General features: G+C 34.7%; 1 protein-coding gene across 3 annotated transcripts in view; it reads right to left on the minus strand.

Moving 5' to 3' along the window:
- Positions 1-18,329, minus strand: part of DACH2 (dachshund family transcription factor 2) — a 629,817-nt gene that overhangs the window by 376,620 nt on the left and 234,868 nt on the right. For all 3 annotated transcript variants that reach the window (XM_007464443.1, XM_007464441.1, XM_007464442.1), the window contains one exon: positions 7,371-7,483. In XM_007464443.1, the coding sequence (XP_007464505.1) occupies positions 7,371-7,483 (113 nt within the window). The remainder of the gene's footprint in view (positions 1-7,370; positions 7,484-18,329) is intronic.

An 18,329-nucleotide genomic window follows, 5' to 3' on the forward strand; every position in this document is an offset into this window, starting at 1 on the left:
ACATATTTTCGGATGTATCTGATAAGGAGTTCATATCCAAAAATATACAAAAAAATCATACAATTCAACATCAAAGAACAACCTGATTAAATCTGAGTAGACATTTTTCCAAGGAAGACATACAGATTGCCAACAAGCACATGAAAAAATGCTCAACACCACTATTCATCAGGGAAACTCAAATCAAAATCACAATGAGGTATCACCTCACACCTATCAGGATGGATATTATGAAAAAGACAACAGAAAACAAGTATTGGCAAGGATGTGGAGAATAACAAACCCCTTTGCGTTGTTGGTGGGAATGTAATTGGTGTAGCCATTATGGAAAATAGTATGAAGGTTCCTCAAAAAATCAAAAATAGAACTACCATATGATCCAGCAATTCCACTCCTGGAGATTTATCCAAAGAAAACAAAACCACTATTTTGAAAAGATATTTATTCCCCTATATTCATTGCAGCATTATTTACAATAGCCAAGATATGGAAGAAACCTATGTTCCCATCAATAGATGAATGCATAATGAAGAAGTGGTATACATATAAAATGGAATACTACTCAGCCATAAAAAAGAATAAAATCCCATCATTCATGACACCATGGATGGACCTTGAAAAGTGTTCTTTTTTAAAACTTAAAGTTTAGCTACCTACATACACATAGACACACATTAAAGATTTGGGAGCGCTTAATAAAGCACTATAAATCTTATCATCATCATCATCACCATCATCATCCTGTAAGGTTTGCTTAAATTCCAAGTTTTCTCCTCCATCTACATTGGAAATAAGCAATGGCTTTTGCTCTATGAGCCATCAGTATAATACAAAAATGATTCACAGGCATCTAAAAACATTGGGTGGAGACATTTTTAGGTTAGGATAATTATAATATATATAGAAAAAAAGCACTGACAAATATTTAACGATAAATCAGTGTTTTGGAAACCCAGATTTAGCTAATATAATGAATGAAGTTCCTGTTATTAAACTGATGTAGTTAATCTTTTTGTTTAGTGGAGATACCAAAATTGTATGTTAGTCTAACCTCTATATTAGAAAATTTTAGTCATTCAACTCTGGCTCCTATTAGGCCAATGGTTCTTCCTGGACACACGAGAAATAAAGAAAATGCAATGACATGAAAGCAGTTACCATTTGTGTGACATGAAGCATGCTTTACAATATTACTCATTGAAAAAGTCAAAGATAGTCACAGAAACAGAAATGTCTTAAGTTGACCATTAAAAAGGTTGGTTTGGTTCTTTCTAGATAGATCTCTCCTGTCTTACACTCACAGAAGAAAGGCCTAGGACCACTCTGTCCTCCTTATGACCACTTCTTAGCATCCAAGCCAACTGAGTAAGAATATGAAATGCATCTTGAAAAGGGAAGGGTGCTGATTCCGATCATCCTATCAGGCTAACTGGCATTATACCATATCATGAAGCTAACATCTCACTGCAAAGACCTGGCAGGATTCTACTTATGGCTCTGCCAATCCTGAGTTGATTGTTGTAGCTACTATTACAGGATTAGATATTCACAGGCTCAGTTTCCCAAGGAGTTGGATGGCAGCTGAAATTCCTAAAAATATTTTGTCACAATAGAACTTGAAGAAAAAAAAAAAACAGATGAAGAATCTGCTATCTTTTAAAGAGTGAACACTACAGTAATTTCATTTGAAGCACTTTATTACTTCCTTGTAAGCTGTCAGTTTAAATCTCTCTCAGGCCAAATTCCTTGTCTGTCTGTTTGAAATGGTTCATAAACTGAGGAAAGGGGGGTAGTCATATTTTGGGAAATTCAAAGGCACACATGACTAATCCATGCTTTGAATGTTATCCAGGGATATCGGCACTTCTCCAGATCTGCAGAGAAAGATGGGGATAAAAGTCCTTCTTCTTTTTCCCTCTATAACCCAAAATATTTTACAGAAAATACTAGGTAATAGGATTATTTTGTATTAATGACCTATCAGGGAATTAAGACACACAGATTGTACAATAGAAACAGAGACAGAAACATGAGATGAGAATATCAGCAGTGCAATATATGAAGGCAAAAAAAATTAAATTTCATCATTTTGTAGTAACTCAATAAAAGGCTGATGGAATTTGAGAAAAATATGACTCACAAAATGAATTTTGTTTCAATGTATTGTAATGTTTTCTCATATTGTTTGGTGCAGAACAGATGTTCAAGAAACATATGTTAATGAAAAGACAACCCTCAGAATGGGAGAAAATATTTGCAAAAGAAGCAACAAAGGATTAATCTCCAAAATATACAACAGATCTTGGAGCTCAATATCAAAAAAAACAAACAACCCAATTAAAAAATGGGCAGAAGACCTAAATAGACATTTCACCAGAGAAGACATACAGATGGACAAGAAGCACATGAAAAGATGTTCAACATCACTAATTATTAGAGAAATACAAATCAAAACTACAATGAGGTATTACCTCACACCGGTCAGAATGGTCAGCATCAAAAAATCTACAAACAGTAAATGCTGGAGATGGTGTGGGGAAAAGGGAATCCTCTTGCACTGTTAGTGGGAATGTAAATTGATACAGCCACTGTGGAGAACAGTATGCAGGTCCCTTAAAAAACTAAAAATAGAACTACCATATGACCCAGCAATCCCACTACTAGGCATATACCCTGAGAAAACCATAATTCAAAAGGACACATGTACCCCAAGGTTCATTGCAGCACTATTTACAATAGCCAGGACATGGAAACAACCTAAATATTCAACAACAGATGAATGGATAAAGAAGATGTGGTACATATATACAACAGAATATTACTCAGCCATAAAAAGGAACGAAATTGGGTTATTTGTAGAGATGTTGATGGAGCTAGAGTCTGTCATACAGAGTGAAGTAAGTCAGAAAGAGCAAAACAAATATCATATATTAATGCATATATGTGGAATCTAGAAAAATGGTACAGAGGAACCTATTGCAGGATGGGCATAGAGACGTAGACATAGAGAACGGATATGTGGACACAGGAGGGGAAGGGGAGGGTGGGATGAATTGGGAGATTAGGATTGACATATATACACTACTATGCGTAAAATAGATAGCTAGTGGGAACACGCTATAAAGCACAGGAAGCTCAGCTCGGTGCTCTGTCACTACCTAGGTGGGTGGGATGGGGGGGTGTGGGAGGGAGGTCCAAGAAGGAGGGGATATAGGTATACATATAGCTGATTCACTTCATTGTACAGTAAAAACTAACAAAACATTGTAAAGCAATTATACTCCAATTTAAAAAAGAAACATATGTTAAATGAAAATCATGAATTCATATACATTTTTATCTATAGATAGATATTAATTGATGATAGATACATACATATATACATACATACTATATCTCTTGGTCTGTAGTTACATAGATATAATCTCTAAATCAATATCAGACAATACTGTCAAGAATAGCACCTGTGGGTCCTATCTTAGTGAAAAAAGAATTATCATCAGTAATTAGTATGTTGATTAAATGTATAGAAATTAATTTTTTGGAGTAATTTTTAGATACCTAAGTACATTTAAATTTCCCAAGTATTTTAATGACCCTACACCAATGCACACACACCCACACACACACACACATTTTTATTTATACTTTTCATTTGCTAAATGAGATATGTCTATTAATACCAGAGACTTTAGCATAGCCACTCTCTGAATTATCTCAAGATCTGAATTAGTGGGGTTTGAATGAATCAGTTTCCATTATACAGAGGAAATATAACAAAGAGGAAAATAAACATCTTTGAAATGGAAAAATGATATACATCAAAAAAGGAAATAAAATCACATAAAGTAGAAAATTTGAAATACCTTTATGCTAAGCAGATAAAACAATATGGCATACCTGATATTATTCTTCATTTTTAAGAATTTACATGTCAAGCTATATGAATAAATAGAGAGCTCTTCTCAAATCTAAGCATGATGACTTAACCATTTCTAAACCTTTTTACTTGCATTTTTTTGCTTGCAACTGTTGGGGGGAAATAACAATTTAAAGGCAAAAATAATATACAAAAACATCACTATATTTAAAAAGCGATGTCATGATCATTGCATTTAGTTACCCTTAAACCCCATTTTCAAATTGCAAACGCAAAGAAATAATATAAACAAATGGAGAACAAGTTTCATTTACTTAGGCAAACTCAGTAGGGTTCAAAGAGGCTTCTCCAGACATATGACATTGAAACAGAAGATAACAGCAGACTCTTATCAATAATTAATTTGATAGTTGTATGTAAAATTATACAGAGCTGTAAAATATTATCTCTTTCTTTACAAAAAAATGTTGAGACATAAGGACCTGAAACAGGAAGATACTATAAAGCATTTTAACAATCATTTGGGGAAAAAAAGGATAATTCTCAACCCATAACAGATCATATTAAAAATATCAACTGAATTCTTCAAAAGTATATTTAAGTAAAATTAATGAACGTTAAGTTTTTAATGGATAGTAAGTGTAATGCCAAATATGAAACTTACTGATAGCTAAATTGAGAATTGATTCTATCTCAATTATCTTTGCTAATGGAGGAGTGAAGAAGTGTGTCTAATGCAAAATAATGCATAATCCCAGAATTATTTCTACTTGGCTTACAGAGCATTTTTCTTCTTATATGACTGTAAGTGAGTAGGATATCCTTGAGCATGTAAAATAAATTAATGTATTCTAAGAAGAGAAATTACTATAGAGCTGTGCAGATTCCTCTTCCTTCCCGTTTAATGATTTTTCTACTGTCTGCTATTTAGACTGAAGTATTCATGCCTTTCCCTGCTCAATCCTTTATCTATCTCTATCATCTCATTCTAGGCACAAGCAAAGGGTTATGAATTGAGGAGTGTTTTTTTGTTCCAATAATTCTCATTGTGGTAAATCCAAGTTGTAAGACAGAAGGCCAAGGCTCTAATCCAAGGAAGGAGGCTCCGTTATCTTGTAGGAATTGAAGCATACATGCCAAGTAAATTAGGAGGGGATGAAAACCTCAAACTGGATTTTAACATTTACTATAAGACATCATGATGATGAGGAAAAAGTATGAGCCCTGGACTTTAAAAGACCTGGGTCTGAAACCCAGTTCTGCCACTCAGTTGCTCTGTAACCTCAAGCAATTAATTTAAACTCACTGAGCCATACATTGTTTACTTGAAAAATGAAGACAGTATTCATAAGGTTACTATAAGATTAAATGAAGTATATATAAAACACTTAGCACCCATGTCTGGTACTAATAGAAACAATATATATTACAGGTTTTTCTCAACAGATAAGGTACCGAAGTTTACTCAAGAGTACATTAGCCTCAAAGCAATTATAAAATCCTTTTTTTCTTCCATCTACACAGGATACATCTTTCATCAGGACACAGACCTGATTATTTACGTGGTACTGATTCTAGGCTCTGTCAATGTATTTTAGAAGTCAATAAATACATTATCGTTTATTGAGCACCAAGGTAATATATTTCAGGCACTGTTATGCCCTCTATATTCATTTATATGCACAGGGCTGCTTTCTTCTTGTATCAGAATTTGTTTATAAATATTTAAAGTCTAAAAAATCATTATCTAATCCCCAAAGCCTGAGTCTCTTCCTAAATTCTCTATCTTAGCTAATGATATAATCATCCAACTTATAACCTAGTCTAGATATGAATCATCCTAGATTTCATCCTCTCGCTCTCTATTTTGATCAGTTATCAAGTGTGATTAATTCTAATTATGAAGCAACTATGAATCTCTTTTCTACTCTTGAATTCTCCTCAATTCAGGTCCTCAGTATTGCTCCCTTCATTGCTACTTACCTTCAACAGCAATTGTTTTTAAAGCATTTACTCAGTTACTTATCAGTGGTTCCTTTTACCTACAGCAGCTTTTTTTTTTTTTAATTTGAACAAAATCCTATATGAAATAGAACATGTAAAATTCTGAGGCAGAAGTGGGGAACCTAGAAGTACTTCCCCAATCCCATGTCAGCCAGTAAGGAAAGTCCTTGAAAGACCCTTTGGAAAACCATTGGTCTATAGGGAAAAAACTGTTAAACAAGATAGCTTCACAAGCTGGTTTTTCCCACTCTTTCTAACTGTAACTGTAACTCTAACTCTAACTCTAACTGTATCACCTATAAGTCTCCCATCTTAAATCTCTGCTCCAGTCTCTTCCACTTAATTGCTATTCCCCCTAGCATACCAGGCCCTCTGTCATCAGTGTATATCTGTCTACAGAGGATGTTTTTCCTCTGATTCTCCATCCGTCCAACACTCAGCCTATAAGACATAACTCAAATCTCTATGAGCATTACCCAACTTAACAAATTGATTTAGTTGCTCCCATTCTGTGATATTATAGCACCTTGTATGTACTTGTATTATAGTCTCTATCATACTTTAATGAAATTGAAATTACTAGTTTACATGACCTTCTCCCTAATTCTACTGTGACAAGGACTATTACTCATATAATTTTGCATTACCTAGGACCTAATACCCAAAACACATTAGGTTTTTTTATTTTTATGTATCATTGAAGATACAAAGATCATATTGTCATTAAATACATTTTCTACCACATAGTAGCTTTAATGATTTTTAAAGGTTCAGTAAGAGAAATAGCAAGCTTTTTTTTTTTCAATTCTTTTTTTTAAATTGAGGTATAGTTGAAAGCTTATTTTTGAGTGTTTTATGTGCTTTTATATTCTTTGTTTTAGAGAATCAAAAATGCAAATTTATGAGACTGGTATTTTTAGGGGAGTACTGTTTATCACAGTGTTCGATGAAAAACACTGAATCATTATTTAAGACAATGACTACTTGTACTTTCTTCTTTTCTAATCATAAGGTACTACCAGGGATGATGCATATTATTTCTACATTTTATCCTAGAGTAATAACATGGAAAAGATACACAGATGCCCAGAACTTTTGGAAACAAAAGGAATATTATTGAGACATATCAACAAGCAGGTATACTACATCCCATAGGAGGCTTTGAGAAAATGCTAGTTTGGCCAGTCCCCCCCACCCCCCGCCATCTCTGCCCACAGCACACAAAAACATACATACATACACACAATAAGGCCTTGAAAGAGATTTCTTACAAGGAAATGACAATTAATTTTTAAGTCATGTCCATTTGATTTAAGTCACTGGAATAACAAAACTGTTTTCATGAATAATCAAAAAAATTCAATAATGTAACCTCTAGTAGAGCTTGAAAAGCTCTGAAGGACAAGGCAGTTAGATCAATATTAGTTCATTTCAAATGCTGGGCAGTATGAAGAGACAAGGCTGATCATCGGATGGATTTTATTACCTGTCGGAGTGATAAGTCCTGGTGATAAGAGGCCTGGAACTGAATGGGGCAGAAGGCGAGCATTGTCCTGCAACACTCCCAAAGAACGCTTAGGAGGCCTTCCAGGCCTTGAACTGTTGAAAAACAGACAAAGATCAGGTTAAAATATGCTCTTTGGAAATACCATCACTTGCTACATTCACCTAAATCTTGTTTAATTGCCAAGAATGATAGAATTTTATATTAAAGACTATTTTCATTGATTACTAAAGGACCAATACTTTATACTAAACTTCCAAAATAATTATGGCAAGCATTAAAACCATAAGAGATCAATTTCTAGTTTAGATTCTATTTACAAGCCAGCACTTTGCAATACAGCTTACCTGTTGTGAGAAACCCAAAGTTACCCCTGCTCTTAAAGGTACACTTGATCCCTGGTATTAATACATGCAACTGAGATCTGAGATAGGGGCTCACAGAATTAGGATCATATAGAATGTAAAGTGATTAAGTCTCTGCTCAGCATGCCAGAGGTGAGGGGTAAAAAGCTGATATGTAGAATAAGACCTGATGTTTACTAGCATTTCCACAGTTGCTGGGAGCCCACAAGGAACAAAGAACACCTGCCTTCAGGTTTCTTTCATACCTATTATTTAAACCAGGCTGTATAACCAGCAGTACACTCTCTCGGAGTGGCTGTACTAAGGAAACCTGCCACCTTTGCAATCTAGGCTGTTTTGTCTCACAGATTGATTGGTATTTTTAACTGATGAGTTGATGCTAAACTTAAAACATTAACCTAACCTATTCTATTTGCACATTCTTCACCCAGGTGTGAACAGTTTGCAGTTGCAAATGTTAATCCATAAAATAATGAAATAGAAAGTCAGTACCAGGCTTCCATCTTGTACCCTAATACAGTCAGTGTACTAAATATATCATTTAGAAGGTGTCACTACATGAACAGACTTATAAGTCACTGAACATTAGGATCAAGTCATTCTCAAGTCATGCAGTATATTTCAAATATTACTTTCTTAATGTTACTTAAAATACTGCTGTTGCTTCTTAGTAGAAATGCAGTTTACAAAGCTGAATAAGAGGGATTTTGACAAAATACTGCAAAATACTATATTAAATAACCCAAGCTGCAAAAATGTATAAGGTTCAGATAGAGAACATTTCCAAAAATGACTTTTTGTTCACAAAGAAATTTAAATTAAACCTCATCCTATCAACTTTGCAGTAGCAAAGTGCTCCATCAATGTAAGACAAACTCTGCTTTTAAATGAAGACGATTTCTAGCAACCTTATACAGAGGTACTATTACCCAGTTCATTTTTCATACACTGTGCTGATGTTATTTTCTTTCATTGTACATCAATATTGTATATCAGTCTAGCATGAAAGATTCTTTTTTTCTCATTTAATGTTTCAATTTTATAAACTGAATCTCCTCTCTCTCTTTCTACTCAAGTTTGGGCTATAATTTATTTTCTTTAATTCAGTGTTGTTATCCTGTTTGTCCTTGCCCTGTTTTATGGCTTCCTAACTCTTTGAAGGAATAGTGATAAGAAAAATATCCAATTTACTTCAAATGCCCTAAAGGATCCCAAGGTCACTGAACAATATTCATCAGGTTATATCCAGTCATTAGAAAAAAGCACTTTTTGTTGAATAATCGTCACCAAGTCTGTACTTTCCAAGTGATTCTTTGTATCTTTCTATTTGTCAGAATTCAAGCCTACTAACTTTATTAAAGAGCACCTGATAACTCTTTGTACTTTTCCAGCATAAAAATTTCAGTGCTGTCTTTATGCTCATAATCAATTTCAGACAGGCTATCTCCAGAAGAAAGCAGCCTGATGCTCACTCTACTTTCCTGAGACAGTTGTTGACAGTATACTTTGGAAGCTATAAGGTTTAAACAGTTCTGTTCCAAATTTATTGGTCAATCTCACAATTTGAGGTAGCTCTTTTCCAATAAGCTGACTCAGGCTTGGGGGGCGTTAGATTACAGGCCTCTTAGTCTGATGGTTCTACCTTAAATTCCAAGATTTGAAAAATTTGGTCAAATTTCCCACCATCAGATCTATATTGGGGAATTCATGGCTAATGTCACAAATGGCTTGGTAGTATTTACTACAATTGCTATAAGCCAAGAGGATCATATTTGCCATCCGAACATTATTTTCAGTTTATAATTTTATGATGTTGGTATGATTAATTGTGAGCCTCCCCAACTAAAATGTAAGGTCATGAAGGCAGCACATATGTCTGTTTTTGTTTGTCACTGTACCCTGAGCAATTCTCATGGTGTCTAGCACACAGTAGGGGCTGGTAAATGGTTAATTAAAATCAGTTAATGAGTAATGATAGGACACATTATTTTGCCACAGCTACAGTTTCCAAATATTCCTTAGATTGCTCTATTATTGATCAAATAAATAGAAAGCCATCATTTAATCATCAGGTAATCACTTTTAAACTTTGGTCTTTACAGCACTTATAAGAGCTTCAAAATATGACCCAGTCCAATCTGACTATTTACAAGGTTAAAGAAGGGTAGATGATAGATACTGTCTTATGTCTGAAAGTTCCTACAAACTTCAAGACCCATTCAAGGGCTGAAGGTTCCAGCAGTTATTCATGTGTAACGACAGTTTCACTTATTCAATCATCCAATAAACAAACATGCACTAAGTGCCCATTCAGTGTGTATCTGGCATTGAAACTAGGTAACAGGGTTACAAGGTTAAAAAGTTAGCTTCACAAGGGCAAGGGTTTTGGTCTGTTTGTTCATTGATATATTGTGAGAACCTAGAACAGCTTCTGCCTTTGAAGAGCTTAAGGTCTGGTGATAGAGATGTGTGTTTGACCTGCTATTTAAAATTTATGATTAACTCTTTAATGAGTATGGTTGTGTGATGTATCCTTCCAAACTTGTTTAAACTTATCAGTGAGAAAAATCATATCCAGATGCCTTTGTTTATACTCTTGGAAAGAAGACTTGGGCCCCTAGGGTAAACTAATTAGAATAAAATTTGTGAAGGTGCTTTATAATCAATAGAGCTCTATACTAATACAAGGTAGATTTATTCTTACTTTTAGACCAAATAACCCTCAGTAGTAAGACATTCCTAGCAATAAAGTTCTTGCATTTCTTTTCAAAGAATACAAGCCTGACAACATGACGAAAGACTATGGAGGACTCTGTAGAAAGTTGGGAAATATTCTTGATAGATGATCTTGCCACACTTCTTATCTTTAAGAGCTTTATTAGCATTAGGCATATATTTACATATTAATCAAGACAAATAAACATGTGGTGATTTAACTAGAAAACTGTTATTTGGATGATAATTTAATCAGCATAGGTTGAAAGGTTCACCATTGCAGCATCCTGTTTCTGCTAAAATATTGATTGTGTTACTGATTTCAGTAATGCTTTATTTTACAGGGCACAAATAACCATGTAATTACTCTTTAAATGAATGATGTTGGCAATTATTTGTTTTCAGTTTAATTACAAGGTTATTTGTACTTTGTAAAATAAAACAGGCCCTTTTTAAAGTTCCCACTCAAATGTCTCAGTGGATATATCACCCATGAGCACCATAAACGAAACTTTATGGTACAAGGCAAACAACCCGCCAAAATAACAAAACTCTTATTTAAAAGCTCAGCTAAATCTTTGAGATCATCAGCATTAGGTGTAACATTTATAGGTGGTTTGGAAGGAAATTATACCAAAGAATCATGATTTTCTCTGGGTCCAGGTCATCCTATAACATAATTTATCCTGATATGTATTTTACCCTTCACTCTGTAAACTTCTTCAGAAGAAATGAAATAGTAACTCAGCTTCCTGCGATTAAAGAAAAAAACAAATTGAAATATGTATCAACAGTATTTCATTTTTCTGCAGTTAAAGTGGATTACCATCAGAGCGTTACCTCAAAGTTTATAATCTTTGTAGAGTTGATGGGTCCCTAAGAAAGAAATTCAGTAGGTCTTCTGGTGTCAACAAGATATGACACAGTCTGTGAAATATCTATTCCAAGTTGTAATAAAGTAGCTGATATTTTGCTCATTAAGATTATGAAATTTCACTGTTGGAGTTATTTTTATCTTGTATCATCAGCCATTTGTATATGAATCAAGGAGTAAACAATTAAGTAATTTTATTTCAAAGAAAAAATCTTAATAAATTAATTAGTGATGTCATGAGACTTCAAGATATTTAATGTAAACCATATATGGTCAGCACATGATTTAGCAAGGAACCACAGTCATGTTATCCTCTTCAATGAAAGTTTGGCTTACTACTCTTTAAAGAAACACTCATAACATTCTTGGACAAACTGAGGATATAGTAGCAGTTAACTGTGGTATTAGCAGCAACTTATAAAGATCACTGAAATTGGATTCCTGAAGTGGGAGCTGCAAGCCATGACCTGGGATTCACTTTTCAGAGCCATCACTGATATTTAAAATCCCTTGGGACAGTCCCTGAATGTGTCATTTTTTTCAATTACATTAGAAGCCAAGAAAACCAAGAATGGCATTAGCTCTGAAGGTGTTGTTTACCTGACTGTGAGAATGCTGCTCTGACTTTTCAATATGCTTGTTAAATTAAATAAGAATCTTTCTATCAGAACAATAAGACTTTTAATTGCATTGCAGATTAATAATAATCTCTTAGGCCTGACATTTATTACAACATTTCAAGGATGCCAATAGTAGTTAAACTCTACCTGACCTTTCAGTGTTTATGAAGAGAAACAAACTCTGACCTCACAGCAACTTAAATCCATCTTCTCTCAGTGTTAGCAAACTGATCACTTGTCTAACTATTGCACTGGATTGTATTCTCAACCAGATCAAAGGCAGCATCAACCAATTCAGCACCCGGGAAAAAGTCATCCATGCAAAATGGGCAATTAACATTAATCATATATGAAATTGTTCAAGCTGATAACTGGAACCTGGTCACTATGGTAACTCTCATAAAATGGTGCTTATGTTAAACTGGGCATCAATCAGCTCTTGGTTTATGGGAACTTAAAGTGTGGCTCATCATGTCTCTAGCAGCTATCAACACAAGGAACAAAAAAACACACCAGAGGCAAGGTCATTTATATTCCATTACCATTTACTTCCTTTTTCAGTTCTTATAGGCATATCCAAAACTTAAATTTGAATACATTAAAAGCATCAATACCAGCATTCCATTAGAGTTAGGGAAGTTAAGGAAATTATCTTTAACATAAGGGGGTTCAGAGGATGAGGAAAAATCTTCCTTGTTAGGGTCATGCATTACAATACCAAGGACCATGTAGAATAATTCATGTTTAGCATGAGTCTTATGATTGTACTAAATTGGATAATTTATAGTTATTATTTTAAATGGTGATATTTAATTCCTTTTCTAATGCTGAATTTCTATTTTTCCTTCAATAAAAAAAGAAATCTGATGTAATAGACAATTTAAGGGTTGACTACTCACTTCTTAGAAAGTATAAATGTGAAGCTATTTTATACTTCATTTACTTGACTCTGCTCCCTATTTAAATTAAATGTGCTCTAAGCCTGGTGTTAGCACCTTTAAACAAGTTTAGTTTTTGTCATAAATTGACTGAATTCTAATAAACGTCTTAGTATAATTAACGAAGATTGTATAACAGAAATGCTGGTATATGACAAATTCTTAGTAGCCTCTTTTTGTTCTGCTTATGTAATTCCAATTAACATCGATGGAATCATTGCACCTTAGTAAATCTTAGAGCGAATCAAATTAAATAACCATTTCCCTAAAGATGCAGACATAGAGAGTGGACTTAAGGACACGGGGAGGGGGAAGGGCAAGCTGGGATGAAGTGAGAGAGTGGCATTGACATATATACACTACCAAATGTAAAATAGATAGCTAGTGGGAAGCAGCCACATAGCACAGGGAGATCAGCTAGGTGCTTTGTGACCACCTAGAAGGGTGGGATAGGGAGGGTGGAAGGGAGATGCAAGTGGGAGGGGATATGGGGATATATGTATACATATGGCTGATTCACTTTGTTGTACAGCAGCAACTAACACAACACTGTAAAGCAATTATACTCCAATAAAGATGTTAAAAATAATAATAAAATAAAAGGTTTAAGAAAGAAATAACCATTTCCCCTTCTAAAGTGTATCATATCACTGTCAGACACAATGTTTTTAAAATACAGGCATTCTTGAATTCAAAGAATGTGTCACTGCTCAAAAATTTGATATTAAGAGGATGGTAAGAAGTTAACATTCACATTTGGATACATTCCACTGGCATCTCAAATTCAAAATATGCCTCCCCAAATTCCACTCCCCACACCTTCCTTCTCTTGTTTTGTCAGCAATATAGGCATGCTTTTCGTTGCCAAAACTATAAACTTGAGGGTAATTTTGATTCTCACTCCACCTCTCCCTTCATTTTCAGTCTCCAATATTTTTGTTCCATTGTAATATATGTTGCAAAGTTCCATCTCTATCCATTCCTATCTCTAACACCCTACTTCAGGCCCTCATCACTTCATGTCCAGGTTATGTTCAACAAGTTGTTTCATTGTTCCAATACATTCTACATAAACTGTGATCTGAATTTTGGTGAAACATCCTTTCATTATGTCATCTTTTGCTCTAGAACCCTCAATACTTCCTGAGTGCATACAAAATAAATTCTAAATGCCTTGGTCTAGCAATCTGCCCCAATATATCTTTCTTCCCTTTTCTCTAGTTACTTCTTAAATGAATGTTCTTCTCCAGCTGGATGAATAGATTCACTATCTGCTAAGCGTAGTATTTGACCCTAGAACCCTTCCATTGTGAAATATCTTCAAGGTATTAGGGTTCCTGGGGAAAAATTTTGTTAAGCTCCACTGTCTTGGGAAGGTTTCAGTATAACCTACTGTAAACAGTGCTGTTTTTCTGAAAGGCCACTGCCTTTTACTTTGTGTCATCATACAGGCTCTCTTTAATGATTACCACAAAGGGAACTTCAGTACCAGCATTAAGGGAGCGTGTTACAACTAGCCAAAATATTATTTTTCATGTCTGGCAAATGAAGTCGCATTGGTAATCGTCAGTCTGTGCATAATCCCATGATGATCTCAAGAGTTAACATTTCATGTTTGAATGTCAATCAGAAACTGCAGGAGTATTGTGTTAATATCACAACTCTGGAGAGCTTAGGAAGTTGAGTAAGATTTTTAGGAAGCTGATCACTATTAACCTGACTGCATTAGTCTCTATGGTTAGGAATACAGCCTGGAAGCACATATTTAATTGATAAATACAGAAGCCAGTTTCCTTGCTGATTTAAAATCTTTTTAAAATTTTGTTCTACATGGATAAATATTAGCAACCCATATTAAAATAAAACTACTTTAAACAATCTTAGATATTCAGTGTAATGCAGTGGAAAGCACTAGGACTTAAACCTGAGCTCTAATCTCAGTTGTGGGAGCCAGAATTCCAAAATTCTCCTCCATCCCAAGATTTCCAGCCCTAACTGCTAAAACTGTGAATGTAATGAGATATTAAGTTACATTACATGGCAAAGGTGATTTTCTACATGTGATTAAGGTAACTAATCACATGAATGAGCTAATTGAAAAGGAGATTATCTAGGTGGATCCAATCTAATTATATGAACCATTTAAAAACAGAAAATTAGAGAACACAACATTGCTGGTATGAAAATGGACAGCGTTATATGTCAAGGAATGCAGGTAGCTTCTAGAAGCCAAGAGCAACCCTGGGCTGACAGCCAGCAAGAAAACAGGTACACAAGTTTTACAGTTGAAATGAAGTAGCTTCTGTCAACGTCAATGAGCTTGTGAGCAGATTCTACTGCAGAGCTTCCAGATAAGAGCCCATCCTGACCAACACCTAGATTTCAGCCTTGTAAGACTGTGAATACAGTCAAGCCCCTCCAGATTTCTGACAGATAGAACTGTGAGACAGTAAATGGTTGTTATTTTAAGTTGCTAAATTTGAGGCAATTAGTTGCACAGCAACAGAAACCTAATATACCAATTTTGCCATTATTGAGCTGTGTGACCTCAGGCAAATTACATGATTATTCTAAATATGTTATCTCATTTTACGATTAGAGATGTAAACTAAATAATCTATTAATCTGATCATTAGAATCATGCTACATTTCTGGTCAAAAGCAGATAATTCATTAACTTCTAAGTATACATAGTTTTCCACTTTCTCATATGTCTATTTTAGCTCATATCATGGTGGATTGGTCCTATGGATAATTACTCCAAAAAAGGGCAAAATGTGTGCATAATACTATAGCATTATCCTCACTTTATAGTTGTGTGTAGATAATTAATCAATATATGTGAACACCAGTTTGAAAAGCTAAAAGTGCTATACAACTTAAAAGGAAGAAAATTCTGACACATACTGTAACATGGATGAACCTTGAGGATATTATACTAAGTGAAATAAGGCAGTCACAAAAAGACAAATGTTATAAGATTCCAATTATATGAGGTATCTAGAGTAATTAAACTCATGGAAACAGAAAGTAGAAATGTGTTTGCCAGGGGCTGGGAGGAGCGGGGGAAATGGGAGTTGTTCTTCAATGGGCATAGAGTTTCAGTTTTGCAAGATCAAAAAGTTTTGGAGATCTGTTGCATAACAATGTGATTACAGTTAACATTAATGAACTATATACTTAAAATGTTATAGAGGGTAAGTTGTATATTACATGTATTTTACCAAATTTTTTAAAAATAAATAAATAAATAAAATGCTTAAGATGATACATTTTATATGTATTTTACCACAATTTTTAAATTGCTATATAAATTTAACAGTAATATTACTATGCTTGCAGTTATTAATTGAGTTAAAATTTCCACTGAAATAATTTTGAAGGCCAAAATAAGTCTAGCCAGAGAGATATATCCTGCAATTTACATGTTAGAAAAGTAGTTTTCTCATCTGAATGATAGTACTGAAAGAATTTCCAGCTCTCCCAACCATCTCCTACTACATACTTAAATTACGTTCTGATACGTCCTTACTTGTAAGGCAAAATTCAAGAGCTCAACCTTTACCCTTTAATTTCACAACTCTAATTTTTCCTTAAGGTAACTGTAATACATGTAATACATGTTTATACACAGATTTCTTTCTCATTTTCCTTCCCCATTCCTTACTTTGATAGGAAAACAGTTTTTTTAGGTATTCCTCCCCAAAAAAACCTTTGCCCCCCATCTCTTTCCCGCTTTGAAATAATAAAGAAAATTTTCATCAAAGACAGAGTAGCTCATAGCAGTTGACTAGAAAAGAGAGAACTAAATTCTAATTTTTCTTTGTTGCTGACTGTGGCATAGTCATGGATAAGTTGCTAAACTTTAGTAACTTGGCATGAAGATCTTCAAGGTGGCCATGGCAGTGGACATGCATTTATAAGGTTCCCTACCCACCCTCACTTTCATTCCGAAGTCAGGTAAATTTGGGTAGATTCAAATATCACAAGTAAATCCTGACACAGTGTGGCCTGGATACACATTAACACACTTTTCTAAAAGTCATTTTTATTCCTAAATCATCGTTCCCGTGAGGCAGCAAAATTCAATAGCCCAGCAAGGGACTATGAACCCAGAAACTGAATTTATCTGTGCCATTGATCCAGTTTGTGACCCTGAGAAACTCAACTTCTTTATGGTTCAGTTTTATTATCTTCTAAATGGGTACCAAAATGATTTGATTCAAGGAATTATGAAGAATTGGAAACTCCCCTCTCTAAAATCCTCCACAATAAAATAATACGCAAGAAGGGAAAATAAACAGCTAATGTGTGAGCATCTTTGAGCAGAATTTTCCAATTTAAACAGATTCTCACTTTATAAAGTAGTGGTGTGGTGCAGCATATAATTACTTTGATAATGTTTTTATAGGGATATCCTTGAAGCTGTTTATTTTTTCTTCATTAGCTGTTCTAAGTCAAAAACACTATCACTTTCAGTATGGAATTCTCAAAATAACCTTTTACTTCACTGTCTTCAAGCAAACAAACTTAACAAATCCAACTGCTGGCAAAGATTATTTTCCTGTTTCCTTCTAGGTTCCCCTCACCCAGTGTGAATAAACTCTTCCTGTAAAAGAGAACCTTTTCCAAAAAACATGGTTATTTTCCCCCATACCTAAACTTACATCTCTTCTTTAACTATAGGAAAATAAAATCAATGCAATTTGCATATTTTAATGTTCCCTCATAAGTATATTTGACTCTCACTAGAATGTTTTACCACTTTCTGAAGCAAAATGAAATTTAATAGCACCCATGGCTAATGTGGGTCTCCATTTCAGATGAGATTTCTTGATAATACTGATGACAATTTGATCCTATAGCTCCTACTACCAACAAGACAAGGTTGCAAAAAGGGCTATGTGATACAAGTCCTTAAGACTGACTTCTAACTAATGTGAGATAAACTTGAAACCAAACTTCACCAGCTTATCCATAAGTTAGATTTAGATTCAAGGCCTATACAGGCCTCTGAGAGTATGATATTTTGTTGTGGGCACACTCCTGATGGCTAAACCCACAGCACAGTTCAAGGTTAGAAAAATGCCTGACACAGCTCAAAATGGAAAACCAAAGTTTTACTGTGAGAAAATGAATATATACACACTTATGTTCTCTGTTTAACACTTGAAATGACAAAGTTTATCCCAAAATATAGGGAGGGAAATGGAATAAAAAAAACATTAAAGGGCTTCCCTGGTGGCGCAGTGGTTGAGAGTCCGCCTGCCAATGCAGGGGACACGGGCTCATGCCCCAGTCCGGGAAGATCCCACATGCCGCGGAGCGGCTAGGCCCGTGAGCCATGGCTGCTGAGCCTGCGCGTCCGGAGCCTGTGCTCCGCAACGGGAGAGGCCACAACAGTGAGAGGCCCGCGTACCGCAAAAAAA

The sequence above is a fragment of the Lipotes vexillifer genome, unplaced genomic scaffold (assembly GCF_000442215.2).
Source record: "Lipotes vexillifer unplaced genomic scaffold, Lipotes_vexillifer_v1.1 scaffold38, whole genome shotgun sequence".
In the NCBI taxonomy this organism is placed as follows: domain Eukaryota; kingdom Metazoa; phylum Chordata; class Mammalia; order Artiodactyla; family Lipotidae; genus Lipotes; species Lipotes vexillifer.